We start from the raw sequence: 24716 nt of genomic DNA on the forward strand, positions 1-24716 counted from the left end.
AGGAACAGAGAGCACAAGGGCGCAGGCTGGGTGGAGGGGGAAGGTTTGCAGTGTTTGCATTCTGTTTTCAGATCTTGCCTGGAAGTGGGGGTTAGGCACACCACTCTTGTTTCCCAAACCCTAGCTCAGCCTCCTGCTCCCAGTTTGAAGCACTCCTCCAGCAACCTCCATAACCAGCGCTGTGGCAAGCTCCATACAGGGAGCCCTGCTAGAAATGGAGGCCTTCCCCTTATACTCTGCTTTTAACCCTTCTTGGTTTTGCTACGGCCTTTCCCCCTCTGACAGCTGCCCTGCCCCAAACAAGAGACATCTCCAGCTTTCTGAACAGTTCCCCTCCCTCTCCCCCAGCACCTGGCTGCCAGCCCAGACTCAAAGCTGCTGGTTCCAGCTCCTCCTTGTTGCTGCCTCTCCCCATTTCCGGATGGGCCCTGGCCCCCAGCCCTTATCTCCTCCAGCCCCTGGGCTGTTTGCAGAGGAGAGTATAAAGGGGTTGACTCGGAGAGCAGAGAGGGAGTACGGGCAGCACTGGACCAGGCTGGGTGTCTGCTTGACTCACCACAACCTGCTCTGCACCATGGGGAGAGATGGGCTGCTCATCAAACCAAGTCTGTTCCTCCTTCTCCTCTTCTTCCTTCCTGAAGATGCCTCGCCTGCCGCAGAGCCGTAAGCTACACATGTGCAGGGGGGGTCTCTGGGCAGGCAGGAGGCCTGGGTTGTTTTCCTCTGTCTGTTGCTTTGTCTCTTATCGTCTTAATTTCCTTCACCCGGGAATAAAGACACCAGGGCTGGTAAAGTGTCTTCTGCAAACAGCTACTGCTTCAGGGGGACCCAAAGCAGTCTGTGAAATTGAGGTATCAGTAAAACTTTAGAAAAGAAAAAAGAAAAAATAAAGAGGAAAAGGTCTATGGAACACCTTTGGCAGCTGCAGTGAGCTGATGGATTGACAGGATTCCAACAAAATTTTCTGAACAAAATTGGTTCTTTTGAAAGGCAACTTTTTATAACTGTTTACACATTCTCAGAGACAGACTTTTTTGAAAAGGTGTTGAAAGGTTTCATTTTTGGGTTGAACTCCCCTACTCCCAGGTTGAATGCCCAGGAGATGGGAGTGATTTTTTGATCAACAATAACAGATCTGGCCTGACCAGAAATGGCTTTATTTTTTAATTCACATTTTTCAGCTCAGCCAATGGAATAAAAATTCCCTTCTCACCCATGGTTATGTGGCACTGTAATACTGTGACTGTTAAAGCCTGTGAGGGTATATTGTGCTGCATCCCTTCTTCACCCCTTTCTCCCTGTTTGCATGTGAAGCGAGTGTGTTGTGTGCATGCGTGTACATATGTGGCAGGAGCAGCGCACGAAGGGATCCTGATTTCCCAGAAACTTTCTTCTCTGGCTTTTTGGCAATGTCTTTTCCTCCCAGCACAACAAGGCTGTGCTGCAGTGCTTTCATCAAATGCAGGATAAGAATATGATGGATAGAAAGATGTCAGAGCCTCCCCTACCACTAAAAGGAATGCCCTACCTTACTGCCGAGGGTCTGAGCTCTTCTCCCAGCTACTTGCTGCCCAGGGGCCATCAGAGGCCAGTCCTTGCCCACCCAAAAGGGAGCACTGTTGCTATTAGGTGAATCAGGTTTGATTCCCAGATGCAGTTCTGGGCAACGGCAAGCTCCTCTGCTGAGAGGGAAGCTGTATAGGACTGAGCAGGGTTCCGCTGCTTGGGCTGAGACAGAGGGGCTTCCTTCCCTGGAAACCTAAAATATGCTCCAGTTGTTTTGCTTAAGGTCTGGCACCACTCTGGCAGTTCTGGGTCTCTGAGAGGAATAAGAGTAAATCTGCAGTTTGCAGTGTGTACTCAGTGGCGTTTCTTCACTGTGTACTGCAAGTCATGTGGCTCCTGGATCCTACTAACTGTGTCTAGCAAAGGTGGCATTTGACTTTTCCGCAGTGGCATTACTCAGGGTCCCAGGAGGAAATGCTGCTGTTGTGTCAGAACCTGGAAAAACACATCCCTTCCAGACATTTGCATTGAGGATTTCCTGTGGTATTTTACTTTTGAGACTGGACTTCTGCTTTTCCCTTCTTTACAGACATGCTGGAAATCTTGTTATGCTCCTAGAAAATGCACCTTACTCCCTGTACATTGAAGGCTGTAGTAATCAGATTGGTTTATTTGTTCTTTCTGTACAGCTCTTTGCCTGTTCCTGGTCCTTCTGACCTGTCCTTCTCCTCTCTTCCTAGGCAGTATACGGTGTTACTGCCCTTTCTGATCCACACTGATTCTCCTGAGAAAGTCTGTGTTCAGCTGACCCACCTGAATGAGTCTGTGACGCTGAGTACCACACTCGAGTATCAAGGGGAAAACAGGAGCTTGATTGATGATGTGGTGTCAGAGAAGGATGTATTCACCTGCATCCCTTTCTCTGTGAGTATCTCATCCTTGTTGGCTGGTCTCTTATACCAAAGGTAAACTGTAAAGGCAAAGACCAGAGTAACACTGCGTAAGCATTCACTTCTCTCTTGTCCATGTTCATGTCCATTCTCAACACCCTCTCACTGCTGAGATCTCTTTAACGTGCTCCCTGCTTGGGAAATGCCAAATCCTGGAAAGCCAGCCCTTCTGTAGAACAGGAGGGTAAGAGGCCAGGAGAAAGAAGTGGTGAACAGCTTCTTCAAATGGCTTTCCACATCATCCTTCAACAGCCGCAGATTATCACTTGAGTAACTTCAAATTGGGGTAAAGCTTTTGGACCTCACATATTTTTTTTCCTTGTGGATATGTACACTGAATTAATGTAAGAACATATTGCTGTGATTACCTGTGTCTAAAAAAGAGAGGGAAGCAGGAAACTCATAGCTTAATATAACTGATAGCCCTAGGGACTATAACAACTAGGGCAACTAGGAAAGTTGGTCATCTGGCTCAGAGCATAGGTTACGTCTTTAGCTTGAAGGCTGAAGAACTGGTCTGCAGGGTACTGAACTTGGCACCTGTGTCAGATATAGGCTGAAGACTGAACTTCGTCAGTTGAAGATAGATGCAGAGAGATCTGGCATGTCTGTTTTGAAAAGGGAAGTGTTCTGCAAGGACTAGGGGCGTTATCTGAAAGAGACTGGGGATTATTCCATTGCCCCTGTGAATGTCAAAAGGAAAAAGGTAGAAGGGTTTTGGTTAGGGCAGTAAGAATTTCTTAGTATTGGGCAGAAGATCTGGGAGCTCTTTTGCTGCACAATCCTTGCACAATCACTTCACAGAAGTAGGAATGAGTAAGGATATGGGACAAGTAAAGATCAGTCTCTTGTTCCTGATGATTATAGTTCCCCTCATCTCTATGCTGTGTCCATCAGGATTATATTAGATCTCTCATGAAGGCCAGTTTCAGTCTTTAAAGGTGGTCTGTAACATAGTTGCCTTCTTTCTCTCCAGCTTCCAAAATCAAATAGCTGGTCATCAGTCGCGTTTCTCACTGTAATGGTGAAGGGCGCAACACTGCAGTTCAGGAGCCGCAAATCAGTGTTGGTCAAGAATTATGAAAGCTTGGTCTTCATCCAGACAGACAAACCCGTCTACAAGCCTGGACAGACAGGTACCAGGGAAGGGCTGGATATTTGCATTTGAAACGAATATTTGTGTTAAAACTGTTGGATTGTGCTGGCCAAATGTCCACTGCTTTCAGTGGGGGTCAGAATGGCAACCTCTTGGCTAAGGCTTATATTTTTAATGCTTGGTGACAAGAACTATATAAGCCATTTATTTCTTCTGGGCCACTGATCTCCGAAATTTGTCCTGGACAGAAATGAATGTCCTAAAAGAGGCACTGAGTTTTCTATCCATCCAGAGCCAACACAAACTTGCAGCCAAGTGCTGAAATAATTTGCTTGCGTTCATCCTTCCTAAAAGGTCAGTCTAGTTGTAACAAAATTAGAAGACCTATGTGAATTCTAGTGTAAAAATGTGTCTTTGCGAAGTAGACAAAGGCAACTTAAATTTAACTTTGGTCCGAATTAATGAGATTATAGTCCATGATCAGTAAGATGTTCACACTGCCTTGGACTTGCTCTTAACATCCTCTTATTAATGTAGTTTCTTACACGAGTACCTTTTTAGTATGTCTTGGCTTTCTAACAAACGGAATTTCTTCAGAAGAGAACAGCTCTGTTCTCTATTGTACCATTTGTTTTTGCAACTGATGCTTTTTGGTTGGTGACTGCACTGTGGAACCTCACTGTCTGCCTTTCTCTATCAGTCCTGTTCAGAATTGTTTCTCTGGATAAAGACTTCCGTCCCTTGAATGAGATGGTAAGGATAATACCTCCTTTTCTCTAGTTATTTGGCCTTAAGTCATCTATGCAGGGAAAGGGAGGAAAGAATCATAGAATCATAGAATAGTTAGGGTTGGAAAGGACCCCAAGATCATCAAGTTCCAAACCCCCTGCCATGGGCAGGGACACCTCACACTAAACCATATCGCCCAAGACCTTGTCCAACCTGGTCCCGAACACCTCCAGGGATGGAGCATTCACAACCTCCCTGGGCAACCCACTCCAGTGCCTCACCACCCCAACAGGAAAGAATTTCCTCCTTATATCCAATCTAAACTTCCCCTGTTTTAAGTTTTAACCCGTTACCCCTTGTCCTGTCACTACAGTCCCTAATAAAGAATCCCTCCCCAGCACCCCCACAGGCCCCCCCCCCAGATACCGGAAGGCTGCTACGAGGTCTCCATGCAGCCCTCCCCTCGCCAAGCTGAACAGCCCCAACCTTCCCAGCTAAAGAAAGAAGAGTCTTCTGGGGAGAGCTCTCAGTACACTGAGATAATTGTGTAATTCCTGGGTTACCTCAGATCTTAACAGGGTCTGTTCTTCAAATTTCTGTAGAAAGCTGCCCTCTGCATTCTTGGCAAGGTCTGACAAACTGCTGATGAATAGTGCTGGTGTAAACACGTCAGCAGTGAGCAAGGCTGCCATTTTAGAGTGCACACCTGCTCTTACTAGTATTGCAGAGCATCCAGAGTTAGTAATGCCAGCTTACCTTTCTGACTGAGAAAAGGGATTGTCCATTATCCCCACTCTTGATGTACCTCAAAATCATCTGTTTCTCCATACCAGGAGCATTTTTCCTTATCCCATTGGGTGATCAGCTTGTTCCTTGAAACATGGTGATAGCCCTGGTCGTTCGACTGTGTTGTTTGCACTCTGTCTAAATATGCTGTTTCCTTTCTTCTTTTTCTAGTTTCCACTGGTGTATATTGAGGTATGTACAAACATTCAATTCGCATTCACATCTATTGCACTCAGCCAGGCCAAAATTGCTTGACCAATTGCTTCAAGATGATTCTTGTTTGATTTATGTATTAAGCAGGTCCATTTCATTAATTTGAATGCACACAGCTTTAACTCTTATGGTGGCAAACGTACTCTGGGCTCAGCTTACAGCTTCTTCTATTGTCCAGACTTGAGCTCACCACACAACTTTGCTAGTGCCCCCCTCTTCTGCCATGCAGCCTCCTAAAACACTGGGACTAGGCCTTCTCTCATGGCTTTGAATCATAGAATCATAGGCTGGTTAGGGTTGGAAAGGACTTTCTGGTTGCAGACTTCCAGTGTTCTCACATTCTCCTTCTGATCACATTCTCTGTAGGACCCAAAGCAAAACCGTCTGTACCAGTGGACGAAGGCACAGTTAAACATGGGATTAATCGAGCTGTTCTTCAGCCTCACCTCTGAACCTGTTCAAGGGACCTACAAAGTGGTGGTACAGAAGGCCTCTGGGAAGACAGTTCGACATCCTTTCTCTGTGGAGGAGTATGGTAACTGCCATTTCAGTTTCAAGTTCCTATCAGCTAGTCCCATGGGGCATGAAAGCTTAATTGAACAGGGTGGTAGATCTGACTAGGATGTCCAGCATGGCTGGAAAAATGTCTCTGTGTCCTCCCCCTCTCAATCATCATCCCTTTCTGAGGAGTGAAGACTGAATGACTTGAGTGACTTGTATCCACTCCTCATTAAGCCCCAAGCTATGCTGTGCAGCTCTTCTGACTGCTCACCTCAGCAGAGCTCCCATCAGGAGGAGCAATGTGCTATCAGCCACAAGCCTTGCAGAGGTGATTTAGGGCTACAGACTTATTTCCAGTTGGTTACACCCTTGTCAAGTGTCATGCTATAAGTCTGGGTTTCTGCTACCTAAGGCCTGAAGTCCTGACCTTTTGGTGTGAGCTGGGACTGTCTGTAAATTCAGACTTGCCTTTTCTCCCCCATAAGCTAAGCCTGTAGCTCGAGTGACTCCTTAGTGCCTTAACCTCTCTCTGGTGCTCTCACCCATGTGCAGTTCCTTCTGCTTGGCTAGAAAATGGTGTCCTAATACACACCTGCAGATGGCTGCAATCAACATAGCTTCCCACCCCAGCAAGCAGGCTGCAGCTCTCCTTGTTATGTGGTCTGACATGATCTGGCTCGTGCAGCTGACATGAGTCCTGGAAGATGAATCTGGAAGTCCTTTGACCTCTTTCAATTGCAAGGCTGTTCTGTGCCCTGAATGCCTCCTCGTTCTCCCAAAACAGTCACCGTCTACTTCCTGTCCTGCAGCTGGGCTCAGATGTGATTTCACCCTCTGCTAAGTCACTGGAGAAGCTATGGGGTCTTCCTGCTTCGGAGGTTAATAAGATCTACATGCTATGGAAATTCAAAGACCAGGCTGGAGACCCAGCTCTGTATGTTTGTGGGAGACCTTTATGGACTTAATTCTCTTATTTTACTGTATCCAGCTGCTGTGGAACTGATAATCCATGTGTTATCTAAGAAGTTGCTGTATTTTAATAGTTGGTATAATAATCCTGTCTTCTTACCTGGCACAGTGGTTGGTTCAGTGCCTGTGGTTTTCACGGATTTTGGTGGGATGTGCAGGTGACAGAAACCTCTAAAATCTGACAATTTAGGTGCAAAAGGGTTTCAGGTCATTTTTATGACTAGCTTTTGAGCAGCCTTTATATCTCGTTCGTATACTACTCCGCACTACATAGACTGTTTCCCTTTGGTTCTGCTGCAGTGTTGCCAAAATTTGAAGTAACAGTGAAAATGCCCAAGGTGATCACCATTCTTGATGAGAAGCTGAAGGTGACAGTTTGTGGTCTGTAAGTGTCATTCTTTCAAGGCCTTCTTGGTTTCAGTTTTTAATTCAGCTGCTACTGAAAGTCCAGTTGAGAGACTGCGATATGGTACTTCATCACATTGCTATTCATTTTGGGGTCCGAGGACCAAACAGGCTACATCTACCATTTGACAAAAGGCAACAAGTATTGCTTGGGGAACTTAGTATATAACATGTAGAAACATATTGTTCTTCTAGGTTTTTGGGAGGGTTTTTTAACATATTTTTTTAGTCATAGAGGGTTTCCCACCAGCTATATTGCAAGGGAAGAGGACTTCTGTTTATTTTATCTGGGAATGATGTTTTAATTGTGGCTTCTGCTTCTCACTGTTGAGAGAAACTGTAAGTGATGCAGCTGCCCTCATACCTTTGGGCCAACTCATTCAGTTCCACATAGCAATGTTCCACGCATGCTGCAGGAAGAGCCATGGCTTGGGCTGAAGACCCAGCTCACATACATACACAAACCGTTTCATCAGAATGAGGCAGTGGGGTAGGTACTTGCAATGTGTTCTCCAAGATGAGGTGTCCTCTCAACTAAATCAGCATTAAGGTAAATGAATTCTCAAGGCGTATTTGTTATTCCTGGGGATGTGATCCGTGCACCTGCCTCTGTAGCCAAGCTTGGTCCTAAAATGTTACCAAATCTCTTTCTGCTTTTTATTTCCTGTGATGACCCTGCTGTATCCTGGAGGCAGCTCTAGGAAAGAGTTCTGGCTACATTAGGGGTGAGCTAGTAATTTTTCTTCCTTTCTTACATTCCTAATGTCTCTGGTTTTCTTTCAATCCTCTTTGCTGGTAGATATACATTTGGGAAGCCTGTTCCTGGCCTTGTGAGCTTCCGCATCTGCCGGAAGTTTAAACACCCAGCCATCACCTGCTATGGTGAAGAGGCTAAAGCAGTGTGTGATGAGTTCTCTGAACAGGTGAGTCACGATTACTCTGTTGGGTAGAGAGACAGGAGAAAGTGTGGTTTATTTCATAAAATTATAGGATGGTTTGGGTTGCAAAGGACCTTAAGATCATCTAGTTCCAACCCCCCTGCCATGGGCAGGGACACCTCACACTAGACCATGTCACCCAAGGCTCTGTCCAACCTGGCTTTGAACACTGCCAGGGATGGAGCATTTACCACTTCTCTGGGCAACCTATGCCAGTGCTTCAGCACCCTCACAGTAAAGAACTTCTTCCTTAGATCTAACCTGAACTTCCCCTGTTTAAGTTTGAATCCATCACCCCTTGTCCTGTAGCTACAGTCCCTAGTGAAGAACCCCTTTTCAGCATCCTTTTAAGGCCCCCTTCAGATGCTGGAAAATTGCTACGAGGTCTCCACACAAGTTCTTCAGGCTGACCAGCCCCCATTTTCTCAGCCTGTCTTTGGGAGGTGCTCCAGCCTCCTGATCACCCTCTTGGTGCTCCTTAGGACTTGCTTCATCAGTTCCATGTCCTTCTTATGTTGAGGACAGCAGAACTGCATACAGTATTCCAAGTGGGGTCTCATGAAGGCAGAGTAGAGGGGCAGGATCACCTCCTTCCACCTGCTGGTCACACTAGCTATTTAGCATGCCTTGTAGCCATGTACAGGCTTGCTCTAGTATGTACAATCATAATGTGAAAAGGGGAGGGAATCTGTGTATTTTAAAGAAGCTTGAAGAAGGAGAGAAGACTGGGAGGAAGATGAAATGTGAAGGTAAAAATAGTGGTAAGGTCAGTATAGTAAGAAAGATGTGTGTAAAGGCAAGAAGCTTGTAGAGAAAGAAGAGATGGAAGGAAAAGAAAGGTCATATGAAGTGTAGAGTATAAGGGAGAAGTGAGATAGAAAAAGTGTGAGTGATGAGAACAGAGTTGGGGTTGTGTTACAGTAGAGACTCTGTGGGATCAGAATTGATGTTAGAAGCAGAAGAGGAGCAGAAATCAGGGGAAAGGTAATGCAGTTTTAAAGAAGGAAAGGAGTATGGCTTTAGCAGCAATATTAATACAGACAGAAAAAAATATCACTTTCTTCGTTCTTCAGACTGACAAGTCTACAAGAGCAAACCTGAAGTGTTTGGAGCATGGCCAGGTGGAACAGTACAAGTTCAGTTGACAGAAGCTGGGGTAACAGCAATTGTGGAAATATGTCAGGACAAGAAAGCAAGCAGAAGACATTCTTGTGGTCTTTGGTGTCTGTTGCTGTATGGTCTCCATAGTTGTCTCTGCCACCGCTGTTGTTATCTGTGTTAAAAGAAAATATGAATGCTCCGGTGCTAACCTCTCTTCCAGACATGTCTTCCTTTTTCTGTAGAGACCTGCCCTGTGCATGAAAATGCTGAAAGGGAGGTGGCAAGCTTTGGAAATATTTTACTAGTTGTCATCTTCTTTCTACACATGCACAGGCTTTGGTTTATGTATCACTCACACAGCTTGTGTGTTTTCAGTAGCAGCTATATTCTAATGTGCCTGATGCCTTGCAAATATTTCCTGTCTGGTAGACACATGAGTAATTCCTTATGCTTCTGTATCAAGTGTTTGCAATTTCAAACTTCAGATGCATACACAAAAATCTTTGAGGCTGCAAATTCTTTGCTCTGATGTTTTTGAGAGTACTTTAAAATGCTCCTTGCCACGTTATTTATGCTCTTTTCCAGTTTTGATAAAAACAACAGAGGGAATGATCTGTGAGGTTATTTGGCTTCACTTCCATTTCATAAAAACACAGTGGCGGATTCATTAAGTTGGATGAACATTATATGAATGAAACTATAATGGTCTTGCTTGTTTTTCTCCAGAAGACAGACAACTATGGCTGCATTTCTGAAATGGTAAAGACCAACTTATTCCAGCTCAAGAGAAATGGATATGAGAATAAGCTCCATGTGGAGGCTAAGATTAAAGAGGAGGAGACAGGTATGAATCATCTAAATCAAAGAGCTGTGTGGTAAGCCCACAAGATACCAGCAGAGGGGACCGCCAAGTTGGAGTGAGGGAGAAAAGCAGACTCTTGCTTTTCTGGAATCCTGACGTTTTCCTGCCTGGAGTTCAGGAACATCATTATAATTGCTGGTCCAGCAGAGGAGCCTGGACCAGTAATTCTGGTCAGGCAGAGGCAAATTATTTCTTAAATGTTGGTTTGTTGTTTTTTTTTTCCTGCAGGAGTGGAGTTGACTGGAACAAGTTTTTCTGAGATCACAACCACTATTACCAAACTTACCTTTGAGAATTCAGACACCCACTACAAACCTGGAATCCCCTTCTTTGGGCAGGTAGGGAAACCATGAGAATGGAATGCCTTGAGTGCCAAACAATCATGCTACTGAACCTCCTGGATAGATACACAAGCCCGCTCTGCAAAGATGCTGTACCTCAGTGCTGCTATACCCTGTGGGCCTCCTCTCCTCTGCAGGCTTTCAAAGTGGGGAGCGGCAGCTGAGAACACAGACCTTATTGTGCTTACCTTTCTGTCCTCATGCTTCCACTTTCCAGTCAAGTAAAAGTCTGGTTTTCCAGTCACCTGTTTAATAGGAGCCCTAAGGGTATGAGTGCATGTCAGTCTCTACATCCACTCCTCTGACCCGGAGGTGGAGATAAGAAAGGACTAAAGAAGTAAGATTCAGTAACTGTGCAGCTCGCTCTGAAAGAAATGGGTGATGCACATGTAAAGCATGGTGGAGGCTTCCTTGTATGGCATGAGCCCAACATCCTTAGCTTGGTGGTCTATCAGTTTCCTCAGGTGACAGGCATTCCTCTCCTTCTATACTGTACTGGTTTTGCTCTTCCAGGTGAAACTAGTGGATGGGTCTGGTGCTCCAATTGCCAATGAACTTGTGAGGATTTCTTTACAAGGAGTTGAGGAAGGTAACTACACAACAGATGAAGAGGGCAGGGTGCAGTTTACTGTGAACACTTCCAAGTTAAACTCAGATTCTGTTGGAATTCGGGTAAGTCCTGCGGGCACAGGAGGTGGTGAAGGGAGGAAGGGGAGGGCCTCTGAAGTTTCTACTTCAGTGCAAAAGCACTTAGCTTCTTGTTCCTGTTTGTTTGTGCCAGCCATGACACCAGTGTGGTGTAAATAGTTGTACAACAAACCATGTCAACTTGCGCTTAGCTTGTAATTATTTGACTTCTGCCTGGCAACAGCAATATAGGATTAGAAGTAATATCGTAAGATCATAATAATCCATTCTGCTCCCAGGGATTGCCAGCCCTACCTAGGCAAATCTGTTTCAAGGGTGTGTCTAACTCTCACAGTGGAGTGCTTTGCTGTCTTTTCAATTAAATGATTTCCCAAGTATCTCACCTCAGTATCCTTTGTGGTCAGTTAAAGCAATCTGCACCTCTCAGGGTTTAATTTAGCATTCAGAGTTTCTAAGCGGTCCTCATTTTTCTTTTTCCTTTTTTTTTTTTTTTTTTCTTTTCTTTTTCCTTCCCCCCCCCCCCCCCTTTTTTTTTCTTATCCTTTTTCTTTTTTCCATAAAGAGAAAAAGAGTATGAACTATTCACAGAAATTCTCTCCCTGGTGCAGAATTAGTTTGTTCATCTGAGAAAAAGAAGTGCTGCTGAGCATCCTTTTTTTTTTTTTAGTGGTAAATGCAGTATGTGTGTAAAATGCACATTTTGTAATATCTCACTCTGGAATAGGGCAGATTGTCTAGAATTGTGTTTTCTCTTCCCCCTACAATTCTCTTGTCATAGGTTAGAAACATTAAAAAATATCCAGAAGTTACCACCTGGTGCTTGAAGTTTTCAAAATTTTGCAGGATAAAGAACAGGCAAGAATTCCCAAGTATAGTGAGAAAGATAGGAATTAAAGGCACGTAAGGCACATGAAATGCTGAAGTAGAACCCTCCTATATGGGAATTATCTTCCTCTTTCTTTAATTTTTAAGAAAAAGCTTTAAATTTTAAGAAAACCTTGACTCTCTCAGCTCCTAAACTTCTGTTCAATTTTGGTTTTGAATTCTTAGGTGGGGACTTTTACTCCTTTTCTGTAGCATCCTTAGCTTGATCTTGGCACTGATAATCTCTGAACTGAACAGCACTAACCCTTCTCCAGCACCAGTAATGAGAAGAAAAATGAAAGTCAGCTTCTTTTCTCTTTAAACCAACGCGATATTATTAGAGAGGGCAAGGTATTATTGCAAAGAGCCCTTGAGGTGATACAAACAACTGGTATGATTCAGCTTGTTTGAGACAATCTCCAGCCTCCTGGGAGTGAGATCATTCCCAATAATTTGCGAAGGATACCACCACCCTATCTTGCATCTTCCAAGCTCATGGTTTTTTGTTTTTTTTTCCTGTAGACTGCCTTTTTGCTTAAATACGGAACATACCAAACATTTAATATGAGGCCATGGATTTTGACACCCATGTTTGAGTATCTGTGTGTGTTTTCTCCTTTTCCAGGCAACTCATAAAATACACCACTACTGCTATGACCATTCCTGGGTTGTTCCATATTATGAAGATGGCTATCTCCAACTAAAGCGCTTTTACTCTCCTAGTAATAGCTACCTCAAAATTGAGCCCAAGTCCAAGACATTAAGCTGTGGCTCTTCCACAGAGGTCCGGGTGCACTATGTCCTTACTCCAGAGGCCATAGGGGAGCAGAAGAAAATCGTCTTTTACTATCTGGTAAGCTTGCACCTGCCGTACAGTGAGGTTGCCACTGGTAGTTGTAGGGGAACTGGAAATGAAAATCGTGGTTTGTGGCAACGGGCATGTAATACTTTCCTATCATGCTTCAAATGTTCTTCTCCCACAGAAAATACGATCTGGGTTAGGAGCAGAAGAGTAAGGATGTCCCAGTGCTGCCTGGGTGAGCACTGGGATAGTGCTACAGGGAGGCAGAGAGCAGCTGAGCAGGGTGTGAGGTCTCACACAGCTCAGCTACTCTCCTCTCAGATTTCCCCTCTTTAGGGTTTGGCTTATGCATGACCTCAGTCACAGCAGAGTTTTTCCTTCCATTCAGGTGATGGCCAAAGGAATCATTCAGCAAGCAGGCACCCACGTTCTGGATTTGGACCAGGAAAATGGTGAGTTCCTATCCCTTGCCAAATTGTCAGTTTCCTGGGAGGACAACTGTGTCAAGCATACAGGCTGCTTCCATATAATGCAGGGATTCACATCTCCATGTCCCCTAAAATATGGGAAGAGTTTGAGCTTTCTTTTCTCTGCCTTTATTTAGGTTTTGCACAGATTTTCTCTAATTCCCTGTGTCAGCTGTCTTTCTTCTGACACTGCATTTCTGGGGCTCCGCTACTCTCAGGAGACACAGACTGATAGTCTGTATTTAGAAGCTGAATCAAAATTCAGCATACTTATGCACTGGAAAACAGGAATTGAAATGGGCCTTTTCAGTCAGTGAGACTTCCGCATTTCTGTGAGCACCAGTTCATCCCACTTGGAGGCCTGGAGTTTCATCTAGGCTAGGATAAAATTTGGCATGAAGTCAAACCTAGACTTTTGGCTGCTGGAGAAGAAGGTTTCCTGTACTTTAACTTTTTGCTCTTGTTTTTTTGCCAGCCAATGGGGTCTTCTTGCTACAGCTGCCTGTCCAAGCTGATATTGCTCCAGTGGCCCAAATGTTTGTCTACACTACTTCCCCCAGCAGGGAGTTGATCGCTGATTCAGCAAAGTTCAACATAGAAAAGTGTTTCAGGAATAAGGTATGTGTCCAGTTCTTGAGGGAGTAGCCATAAGACTGCGTCATGTTCTAGCTCGCTTATTTAGATTTGACCTGGCTAAACTAGTTTCTTTAGATTTACTAACACTGGACAAGCCTACTTACTGGTTTGCATTAGCTTGGAGGAGATCAGCTGTTGGAAAAACAGTGCTAGCATGGACTACAATGATAAAACCCCTCCTAGCAACTAGTTGCACCCACTGATCTCACAGATGGTCCTGGGTAAGAAAAAGGGGTAGGTGGGTGTGAGGGGCGTGCGTATCTTATGTCATACTACAACACGTGTATTTCACACAAACTCATTCCAGCAATAAGGTGGCTGCATGTGAGGTCACAGAGCAAAAATAAAACTCACACAACCCCAATCCAGTGGGCAAAGCTAATACTTGTCAGTTCTTTCAACTTCTGTACAGCTCATCCTTTCATTTTAATTTCTATTGCATGTAAATGGAGATAAACCTTTCCTGAACCTGCTGAGAACTGCACAGTGGTGCTCCATGAGCAATGCACAGGGTGCTGCATGAGCAATAGTTATACTGAAAGAGTGCAGAACAATAAAACCTTTTTCCTGTAAGCAGGTGCACCATGTATTCCTTTTGTGGAAGAGCAATTTGGTGTATGAGGAGCTGTAAGAAGAGAGCAACCTCAAAAATTCTTATTGGGACTTCAGAATACTAGATGGGACACTGCCAAAGCAGTCCCTTGTCCTGCTAAAACCTAAGATAAATGAGTTCTTGAAACTCGTATCATTGTAGAAGCCTGGTCACCTGAATTTTGGTCATATATTAAAGCTCATACTATGTACTACATTAAGGTCTGGGTGCAAGACAAGTGCCAAGTGATTTACATGTTTAGATCCTACTTTCCTCTCTGAAAGCATAATGAATTCAAAGCTGTTGTCAGATGAGATAGGGCAGACTTTTGGACTATATCTGTGCCAGACATTTTTCCTAGTGGCAAGATTGCTACAGCCCTTATGCTGCCATTTCCTGACAAATACTGGGTTTCTATTCTCAAAATTATGAGTCCACCCTGGGAGACGTGGGGGGTATCAGCAGAAAGCATGCTGTGGACTGGTTAGAACACGGAGAAGACTGGCAGCTGATGCTGCTTTGTTAGTCAGCCTGTTTATTCTGAGGATGCTTTGGTCATTGCATGTTAGAGAAGGGTTTGTACTGCTAAGGAAAGGGAAGATTTATGCAAATCAGCCATCTAATTACAAAGTTATGTGAGATGATGATGACAGCTTCTTCTAGCAAGAGCTTCCAGGGCAAAGGTTAACAGTGAGTTGTTAGAGATGCGAGTTAAGTTTTGGGGAAGGCACACAAGTCTTAACAGGCCTTAGCCAACAGGCAGTTCTTCAGAATCATTAGCAGGCAGTAGATATTGCGATATTGCTCCAGGGCATCACTGTATCTCATGTTACCAAAGAATCTGCTAAGAAAGGTCTTTGCAAGCCTGCTTTCTCTCCACATACAAGATCTGGGTACAGTACAGAACGTGGGATTATCTCATCACATTCACAGTGGCCATAAACCCCAAAACTGCCGTAAAAGTTTGATGTGCAATTGTGATACTTGAAGTTGCCAAGAGCTGTTAGTGCTGATTCCTCTGGCACTGCAGGAAGGAAGCTTAACTCTGCAGTAGCACAAAGGGAGAGAGGTGTGTGTGTGCAGATGTGCACTTTGTAGGGTTGGAACTGATGCCTCAACTGGAGGGAAAAGTCCTACACGAGTAGGGCATCTCTAACATAGCTTTTCCTCTGGCTACAGGTGTCCTTAAGCTTCTCTCCTTCTGAAGGCCTGCCTTCCTCTTATGCTCACTTGCTGTTCAGAGCCTCCCCAAACTCCCTCTGCGCTGTCCGTGCTGTGGACAAGAGTGTTCTCCTCATGAAGCCAGAAGCTGAACTGTCAGCCAGCTCTGTAAGTGCTTAGTCTGTGAATTAAGTCGGAGCCTGGTCAGATTAACTCAGCACTGGAGTGGAAACAGTGAACAGTCCCTCCTGTTAGTGCTGACTCAGGAAAGCTGCCCTATTCTGTTTCTCATCTTCCTCTGCAGAAGGCAAAAAGATGAGAACTGGGCAACAGCTGTTTCTTAAGGGTTTTGTGTGACTGTAGGGATGGCAATTGGGAAGCTCTTTTAAGGTGACTGCTCCTTTTGGCCAGAGACAAACACTGTTGTGTGTCTGATAATTTTTCAGTTACTCTTTCCAGCCATGGGTTAGTTTTCTTAGAGTAGTGTCTGAAAGTGTCAAGAGAGTTTATTCCCCTCATGCCAAGCATCAAATGACAATCCCTAAGCAGGGACAAAGTAATGCAGATGGGCTGGCCAGTGTAATTTTTTTATATATTTGAGCCATAATAACCAGAGTAGCATGCTGTCCCTAACAAAAGTGGCAGTATTTCCAAATCCGGATTTCTTTTCTGACTCCCAAATTCCCATTGTTCCTACCACAAAGTTGGACCATGGCAATGTGGATGTATGTGCAGATGATGTGACTGTTACGGTGTTTGCATCTATCTACCTCAGTTGTGTTTTGTGACAGTGGATACTGAAAATGACAGATACCTTGGCTGTTTCTGCCTAGGTGTATAGCTTGCTACCAGTGACAGAATTGCATGACTATCACCATGGTTCAGATGTGCTCTTGGAGGAGCCCCTGGAGGATTGTGTCCCCGTAAAGAAGATAGTTCTGGATGGGATCACCTATTCTCCAGTACAGGAGATGAGTGAAGACACTTACAGCATCCTAAAGGTATAGCCCTCTTGCACGGTTAGAGAGTGGAGTGGGAGAAGGACTAAGAATGCTTAAGCCGTCTGTGGCATGATGTGATGTGATGTAATGTAATATAATGTAATAAGGGAAGGGTTTCTGAATCTGAATGATCTGTCACTAATTTTTATCCAGAGTCAAGTTCAGTGATAGTTATAAGCTTCACATGTCTTGCCAGTCTTGCTCCCTCTTGGTGGAAAAGGGATCAGTCTCAAAGTTTTGTTCATACAGGGAAAGCTTCGAGGCTGACTTGAAATGAGGTTCTAACGGGAGGTAAATAATTCTGTGCCATTAGTGTTACCCCAAATAAATCAGCATATCCTTGAGCTTCATTGTAGCCACAGACATTTCCTTACAGAGAGAAAACTGTGTCTACTCCCTGGCTCATCCTGATTCCTAGGCTAGAATTGGGCTAGAATCAGTGCCCTAGAAAGAGAAAGGATGCATCCTTTGGTCTCTCTGAGCCACCCAGGCACCCGTCTCAAGGTCCAACCCACAGACAGTAACAGCTTCTCCTTTTGAGGCAGTAAAATACTAGTGACAGGTCTGCTGTGTAGACCTAAACAGGAATCTGTAACAAAAAAAACATGTTGGGTTTCTCTCCCATAGGGAATGGGTTTAAAAGTTTTCACAAATACCAGGGTGAGGAAACCTTGGTATTGCAGCACTGAGAGCTACGTGCCTGCAGGAGTTGCCTTTGGTGTACCTTCAGTCATGTCTGGAGCACCTATGCATGCAATGAGGACAAGCGGTAAAGGAACTGGGTTTTGTTATCACACCTATTTTGAATAAGATCCTATCTGTATTTTGGGATGAATCTTGAAACAAGAGCTGGGGTTATGAACTGAATCCTTGGAAGCAGTACTGAATTTCAGTTTCTGTGTGAGTGTGGGGCTTATCTGTTTTGCTGGGTTGTGAAGGGTTACAGACAAACTTTGATAACTCCACATTTGAATTCAGAAGAACCAGGTAGCTTTCAAAGACTGGCAGAGCAGAAGTTGGGCTTTTTTTTTTTTTTAACCAAATTTCACCCCAAATTTAGAATATTTTACTTGGAATAATTTTTTGCATGTGAAATTTTCATTTTCGTCAAAAGGTCTATTTTTGCCACTCCCAGATTCCAGGTGCATGTTTTTAGCTTGAGCATCTTCAGCCTAGTTCTTGAGTAGGCCATAGATTTGGCAGGGAGGTGTTTTCTGAGTCACAGTGATCCTACAAAAAAACTGCAGCAAAGGGATGTTCCATTGCTAGCTGGCCTGGTAGGATGAAGAAGGATGTCACGTTAAGACGGCACCTAAAAGGGAAAAGGCTGCTTGCGCAGATGGTCGTAGAACCATAGAATCATTGGACGGTCAGGTTTGGAAAGGACCTTAAGATTATCTAGTTCCAACCCCCCTGCCATGGGCAGGGATGCCTCACACTAGACCATGTCACCCAAGGCTCTGTCCAACCTGGCCTTGAATAACTCTTTGCTCTAACATCCTTGTTTTAACCTAATGAATTACTACCCCTCAAAATTTGAGGTTCACTGGAGACAAGCAGGAAATAATGGAAGGCTAGCTCCTCCTGCTAATAGGCTCTGACTGAAACTTCACTGCTGTTGGTACCAGTGCTCATTACAGCCACAGCAAACATCTGCTGCCAGCACAACTCCTGATTGCCACATAGATTGCCACTTTCTCAGACCAAAGCATGATGATAATGTAGATCTCCCTTGTTTGGAATTATCAGTAGTTGATTTCTTTTCCATCTTACTAGAGTCAGGCTCTCTGGCAGGTAGACTTTATCCCACATCAGCCACTCCTGAACTGCTGACGGAAACAGTCCGAAAGTACTTCCCAGAAACTTGGATTTGGATTTTAGTACCTATAAGGTGAGCACCTTGGGTTAGTTCCTTTTTAATAAAACTGTTTTTTTAAGGTGAAAACATGAATTCTTACATGTTTACCAAGCCTTTTCCATCCCTAAAAGTCCTTCCTTGTTTGCAGAGCTCACTTGGCAATCCTCTGAGATGAAGTTACCTTCATAGAATCATAGATTAGTTTTGTTCAAGGAGTAGTTGTGGGTCTGGAAGAAGATGGGATGGCCCAAACATTCACACAGGCAGTAGGCGAAAAGGGGTACAGGTAGTCACCAAAATGCCATCAAAATAATCCCTTTTTCCTTGCTGTTTGTCCTTCACCAGCTCTGAGGGAAATGCTGGTCTAGGTGTGCCCATCCCTGACACCATCACTGAGTGGAAAGCCAATGCATTCTGCACTTCAGCACACATGGGCTTTGGCCTGTCCCCAACAGTGACCCTCAGAGCCTTCCAGCCCTTCTTTGTAGAGCTCACCATGCCCTACTCTGTAGTGCGTGGTGAGTCCTTCACGCTGAAAGCCACCGTTTTCAACTACCTGACCACCTGCATCAGGGTAAGAAAGGTTTAAATCCTTCTCTTTACTTGTGTACCTTCTTGTACACCTCTTATCTCTGAATAGCCCTAGACCCCTAAATTTTTATGTTATTCTTCCTATACACTCCAAACACAGAATCCACAACTCCAGCTCTTTGCTCCTTTGCTACTGCAGAAATAGCTAGTGCTAAGGCTTCCTAGCTCCCATGATCATTGTTCCCTGATTGTGTCTCTCTGGCAGGTCAGTGTGACTCTGGCTCAGTCTACTCATTTCTTGGCTACCCTGGTGGAAAAGGAGGAAGAATCTTATTGTCTCTGTGAGAATGGGAGGAAAACCGTGGCTTGGCTGGTGACTCCTAAATCTCTAGGTAAAGGTCTCAGTAAGCTGAAAACTGCAGGAAGGGTTTCTCTGTGCTGCTCTCCCCATTCAGCATCAGGTGTAAGAGCAACATAGTTTTCTGGGAAGCACTGCAGCGAAGTCTCTGTCTCATCTGGTGTTATCTGGGAGGCAGAGGCTGTTGGACTCTTAGAGTCCAAGGCTGTGTCTGGCACTGCATGCAGTACAATCAAGCCTTGCAGCCCATGCAGACCATCTTTGGAAGCCAGAAACATTGCTGGCCAGCAGGAATGCTCTGCCAGCTTCATTTCTCCCAGAGATTAGATGATTCCCCATGGGATCTTCATACTTTGTTTTCACTATTGTTGTTATGTTCTGTGGAAGGAGCTGTGGTGTGCATGTGGGGTAGCAATGTGCTGAACAGCTTTGGGGCTGGTGAATCCCACCATTGTGGTATACTAGGTTCTGAAAAAGAGTCGCCAAAATAGAGTCACTTTTCAATGGCAATGCAGCTCATGTGCTCCAGGGTGGCTTCTGGTATAGACAGCTATGTTGTTATACAAAAGAACCAGAGCCCAGGTATGATCAATAAGCCTGCAAGTTGAAACTCCAGGAAGCGGCAGTGACTTCTATTGCCTGGCACTGCCCGGCAGGGCTGGCTAACCCCTGTCTCCTCCAGGGCAGGTGGAGTTCTCAGTGAGCACTGAGGCCCTGCAGAACAAGCAGCCCTGTGGGAACACCATCGTGGAGACTCCTGAAAAAGGGAGGAAGGACACGGTCATCAGACAGCTGCTGGTGGAGGTATGTGGGCTATAGGAAGGGAGGACTGAGTTTTCCCACAGGCTGTAGGATATGTTGTAATGGAAGTGGACAGGATGCTAGATAATCTCATCTAGGCTCCCTTTCCTGTGAAAAGTTGGACCAGATGATCTTTCAGGGTCCTGTCCAACCTGGGCTGGGATATGATTCTATAATTCTATGCAATATGATGCATCATCTTTATAGTTTGCAGGGCTGAATGAAAACTTCAGCTTAATGATGCTGTGCAATGTGTCTTACAGTACTTTAAACTTTCCCTATCCCCTATTGTAGCAGGACTCGTACTCCAATTCATCCTTCCCAACCTGTCACCTGTTTCAATACACCCTATTTACAGCCTCTCTCCTCCTCTTGAGACACCCCCAACTGGTTTGCCAGTCAGCACATGCTGCCTCTCTGATACTGGAGTGGCCAAGCAAACTGCCTCTTAAGAGAGCGTTATACAGTTCTGGTTTGATACCACAGTCTGTCACCAGGATGAAGGTGGGGGATTCGCAAGCACCTATGCTAATTCAATGACTATAGAGAAGTCCTCTCAAAACTCCAGATTTTATAAAAGTCATTGAAAATGTATTAAAATTTCACTACTTCTCTGTTTCCTGTGGCAATAAGAGTCACTGATGCTATGTGGTACAGGAGGAACTATTATGTGGGAGTACTGCGTATAGGAAAATGCTAATTTATTATACTGGATGTGTTCATCTGGCAGGTAGATTCTATGTTCTTAGCTTTTCTCTGTATCATAAAACCCCCTAATGTTTGCATACCGTTTGGTATGGTATCAGTATATTTGTCACCAGATAGTATCATCTTCCCTTTCTACTATTAACTGACATGTTTATTTTTCCTAAAGCATCTGCAGCTTTATGATAAATAGCACTGCAGACATCTCTTCAGGACAGCCCTCTAGAGCTACTGTGTGCTTTTGCTAACAACAGCGCTTGCTGTAATGCTGCAGTCCTTTTGTTACAAGGATGTTAAGTGTCTTTCACTGCGTACAATAGTTGCAGGTCACCAGTGTGACAGTCCTGCAGTGTTCTTCTCTCCTTTTCCTGTCCTTACTCCATGTATAACACCAGTCTATTAGGATCATATTTCTTTTGCTTGCTTAAATTATTATTTCAGAGCTCTGTATTTCAGAAGTGTTTGTGACTGCCCCTCCTTCTACAGTTCACTCACTTCTCACATATCCCTTTGTCCTTGTTAAGGATTCCTCTGTTCTTCTGTATTTCCTGTCTCACTAACTTCTCTTGTTTTCCTTCATCTCATCCAAGCCTGAAGGAGTTGAGAAGGAAATGGCCCATAACTCTGTGCTCTGTGTAAAAGGTAAAACCCACTCTCCCCACCCTCTCTGTTTGTTCCTGTGTGGTTTGATGGGTGAGATATGCCTGGAGGAGGAAGATAGTGCTGCCTCTACCATATTCCAGATAGGCCAATATTTTTAGGTAATCAAAATGTGCCCCATCAGTTGGAAGCCTGAGAAATAAGACAGAAGAAAGACTTAGAGAATGGACCATCCTGCCTAAGCATCAGGGAATGAGCTAGGATACATGAAAGTTTAGCATGAAAGTTTGCATCCCTATTCTCTTATGTGCAGGCACTGGATTAGAAGTGCCATTTTCTATTTGCTAGTGTGCCCAGGCAAAAGCTGTGAGGACAAAATCTACAGTGCCTAACAATGGCTGGGGGGTGATTTGTTACAGAGATTGCCTTAGAGCCAGGGAAAAATGAAGTGACTGAAGTCAAATAATTTCTAATAGGAAGTGTTCTTGTTTCATTGAGGCTCCCTTCCCTTCCAGTTCTTGGGACTGCGTTGAAGCTATTTGGGTCTTGTTTCTCTTTCAGAAGTGCCTGTGAAAGAGAAATTTTTCCTTTTGCTACCCTCAAATGTGGTACAAGACTCAGAAAGAGCGTATTTCTCAGTGCTGGGTGAGTGATCAGCCTGACAGAAGAACCACACGGTGTTCCTGCCCTTCTGTTTTGGCCTCTTACCTCACTGCTTTTACTCCTGCTCTCCAATACACTTCACTCCTGTCTTTCATCACTTCCAGTTGTGCTTTTTCTTTCCCCTTTCTGCATGTCCTTTTGTTCAGGGTTCTCTGCCAGTACCCTAACTTTGCTCTCATTTTCCTCTTATCTTTTTCTCTGCTGTTCTGTGTTTTCTTCCATGATCTTTATCAGTCCAGATTTTCTTTTGTTCTTCTCTGAATCTCCTGCTTCTCTTGTTCCATAGCTCCCTCTGATTATGATATCCAGCCCTGAGTATTGTCAATACCCCTCTGGAATCTCCTGCTCTCCAGGTGACATCATGGGCACTGCCATGCAGAACCTGCACCAGCTCCTCCAGATGCCATTCGGCTGTGGGGAGCAGAACATGGTCCTGTTTGCACCCAACATCTACGTCCTGGACTATCTGAACAAGACAGGGCAGCTGAGTGAGGAGGTCAAATCCAAGGCCACTGGATACTTAGTGAGCGGTGAGCACACCCAATGTGTTTTATTTCTGCTTTGGCTTTTTTCCAGATCCTGCCTGGGGTGGTTCTGTCAAATGGTGGCCAGATGTGGAAAGAGAGCTTCTTTCATACACAGATGGTCTCTGCTGTATGCCTGAGAAGGCCCTCTGCTGCTTTTCCCTTTATTGTTTTCTTCTGCTTAAGCATTAGAGTACTTGATCACACACTTTTCTCTGCTCCCTAATTGGGTTGCAGTGGAGTGCAGAGTTGTCAGGTGAGCTGCTACAATTACTGGTCAGTTGTTATTAATATGTCCTACCTTCCTCCTGAAGGAGTGCATGGAGGTGGGGATGTTCCAGTACTTCTTATTGACTAGCATGGGACTGACCTATCCTCTCTGCCTTTGCTGATACACCTGTTTTTCTGTTTTCTCATCCCTCAGCAGACTTCCTCTGGCATCTGATTCTTGCTTTAACCCACCATTGCAGGTTATCAGAGGCAGCTGAACTACAAGCACCCAGATGGCTCTTACAGTACATTTGGACCACGTTATGGCCAACCAGGGAACACCTGGTGAGATGTCAATGTTGCCTATACCTTCCCTGTATGCTTCTCTTTTTCACCTATACATTTATAATAAATGCTGCATGACAGTAAATCGGAAATGCTGTTGTAGATCAGCAGACTTTCCAGATCTGGTGTGGTCCCTGTGCTGCCTCCTACTTGATGAAATAGGCTGTGCCATCCAGTTATATATCTAAAACGCATCCTCCCACCAGTAGCTCTGAGAACGATGACAGACAAGAAGGGAAATGGAGATAAACTGGGGAGGAAGGGAGCAGGGATTTCACATCCCAACTTAGGAAGGCTGAAGAGTTGCAGTGGCAGCTCTTCTAGACTAGCATCTGCTGAGAAGGCTGCTGGGAAATATTTCCATTAAGTGAAAAAGATGATAAGCCAAGAGCAGTGCTGTATTTTTTTCCAAGAGCTTTTGTGTTACTAAGCAAAGACAGCCTCGAGAAGCATGTGTGTTGCCAGTGTGACTGACTGCAAAGTTTTGAGTTACTCCAGCATATTGTTGCCATGCATTTTCAATTTTAGGTAAGGGTAAGAATGAAAGACTTCATCACATTTTGTTTGCTTTTATTTTCTGAAATGATACTTGGCTCATGACAGCATGTTGGCTGCTCACCACCTGCCTGCTTCTGCTCCATAACTGCTTGTAACAACTCTAGCAAAAACTCCTTTAACATGGTTTTGTTTTGTTTTACTGTGGAGCTCTGGGAAACCCATGAGGCATGGATTTCTAGAAGAGTCCTGAACTAGCAGGGACTTAATTGCTCTTCCTTGTCATTTTGAGTATTAATGTTATGCAGATGTTTAGCTGTCATGCAATTCCCTATTTTTTTCAAAGAGATATTTTTTTTAGATACAGATCAACAACCACTGTCCTTCAACACAAAGGGATCACAAGATTTTATGATATAAGGGAGGAACAGGAAATCAAGGTGGGAAGCAGGTTTTTTTGACAGATACTTTTAGAGGTGAAGATATAATATGTATGTTCTCTTACTAACTGGCCCAAATTTCCCCAGGCATTCTTTCTTTCTCCAGACATATGACGTGCATGTGAGGCCTGTCACCTGAGACACACAACAGGCCTGCTCAAGCCCTTTCAATGCTCTTTCTGCCTTTCAGGCTCACAGCCTTTGTCCTCAAGTCCTTTGCCCAGGCCCGGCCTCATATCTTCATAGATGAGAAGCACATCCGGGATGCTTTGGTCTGGCTATCATACAAACAGAAGGAGAACGGCTGTTTCCGCAGTTCTGGCACACTCCTGAACAACGCTATGAAGGTAACATGTCTGCTTGTTTGGGGTTTTTTTTATAAGGCTAGAACTTGAGCAAAAGTCAGATGGGTCCATTTGAGCTTTTTGAACATACAGGCAGATGGGAAATTCCCATGTCAATGGCAAGTACTAGGAAGCCAAATGCCATTCTGTATGATTGTCACAATAGAAGGAAAATGAAGGCTAATCTGCACTTTTAAAGTGGTATTGATAACTTCATATTAGCTGCATTGGGGAGGAGGCAAGCTAAGGGTCTAAAATACAAAGTAAAGTATTG

At 44.5% G+C, this 24716-nt stretch overlaps 1 protein-coding gene across 2 annotated transcripts in view; it reads left to right on the forward strand.

Annotated features, from left to right (window-relative positions):
* The first annotated feature begins 406 nt into the window (after positions 1 to 406).
* LOC130609839 (alpha-2-macroglobulin-like) overlaps positions 407 to 24716 on the forward strand; it is a 29603-nt gene continuing 5293 nt past the window's right edge. The window contains exons 1-26 of one of the 2 annotated variants that reach the window (XM_057429196.1): positions 407 to 663; positions 2247 to 2430; positions 3433 to 3592; positions 4253 to 4305; positions 5239 to 5259; positions 5647 to 5815; positions 7051 to 7135; positions 7955 to 8078; positions 9921 to 10038; positions 10285 to 10394; positions 10911 to 11069; positions 12535 to 12762; positions 13100 to 13163; positions 13654 to 13796; positions 15586 to 15735; positions 16401 to 16568; positions 17196 to 17337; positions 18345 to 18459; positions 18772 to 19000; positions 19223 to 19349; positions 19998 to 20119; positions 21412 to 21463; positions 21983 to 22066; positions 22438 to 22614; positions 23079 to 23163; positions 24289 to 24445. In XM_057429196.1, coding sequence (XP_057285179.1) covers positions 422 to 663; positions 2247 to 2430; positions 3433 to 3592; positions 4253 to 4305; positions 5239 to 5259; positions 5647 to 5815; positions 7051 to 7135; positions 7955 to 8078; positions 9921 to 10038; positions 10285 to 10394; positions 10911 to 11069; positions 12535 to 12762; positions 13100 to 13163; positions 13654 to 13796; positions 15586 to 15735; positions 16401 to 16568; positions 17196 to 17337; positions 18345 to 18459; positions 18772 to 19000; positions 19223 to 19349; positions 19998 to 20119; positions 21412 to 21463; positions 21983 to 22066; positions 22438 to 22614; positions 23079 to 23163; positions 24289 to 24445 — 3468 coding nt within the window. In that variant the 5' untranslated portion in view covers positions 407 to 421. The remainder of the gene's footprint in view (positions 664 to 2246; positions 2431 to 3432; positions 3593 to 4252; positions 4306 to 5238; positions 5260 to 5646; positions 5816 to 7050; positions 7136 to 7954; positions 8079 to 9920; positions 10039 to 10284; positions 10395 to 10910; positions 11070 to 12534; positions 12763 to 13099; positions 13164 to 13653; positions 13797 to 15585; positions 15736 to 16400; positions 16569 to 17195; positions 17338 to 18344; positions 18460 to 18771; positions 19001 to 19222; positions 19350 to 19997; positions 20120 to 21411; positions 21464 to 21982; positions 22067 to 22437; positions 22615 to 23078; positions 23164 to 24288; positions 24446 to 24716) is intronic. The other variant, XM_057429206.1, reaches the window with a different exon arrangement.

The sequence above is a fragment of the Pezoporus wallicus genome, unplaced genomic scaffold, assembly GCF_028554395.1.
Source record: "Pezoporus wallicus isolate ANWC-B61680 ecotype Strahan unplaced genomic scaffold, APGP_CSIRO_Pwel_v1 scaffold_3294, whole genome shotgun sequence".
In the NCBI taxonomy this organism is placed as follows: Eukaryota; Metazoa; Chordata; class Aves; order Psittaciformes; family Psittacidae; genus Pezoporus; species Pezoporus wallicus.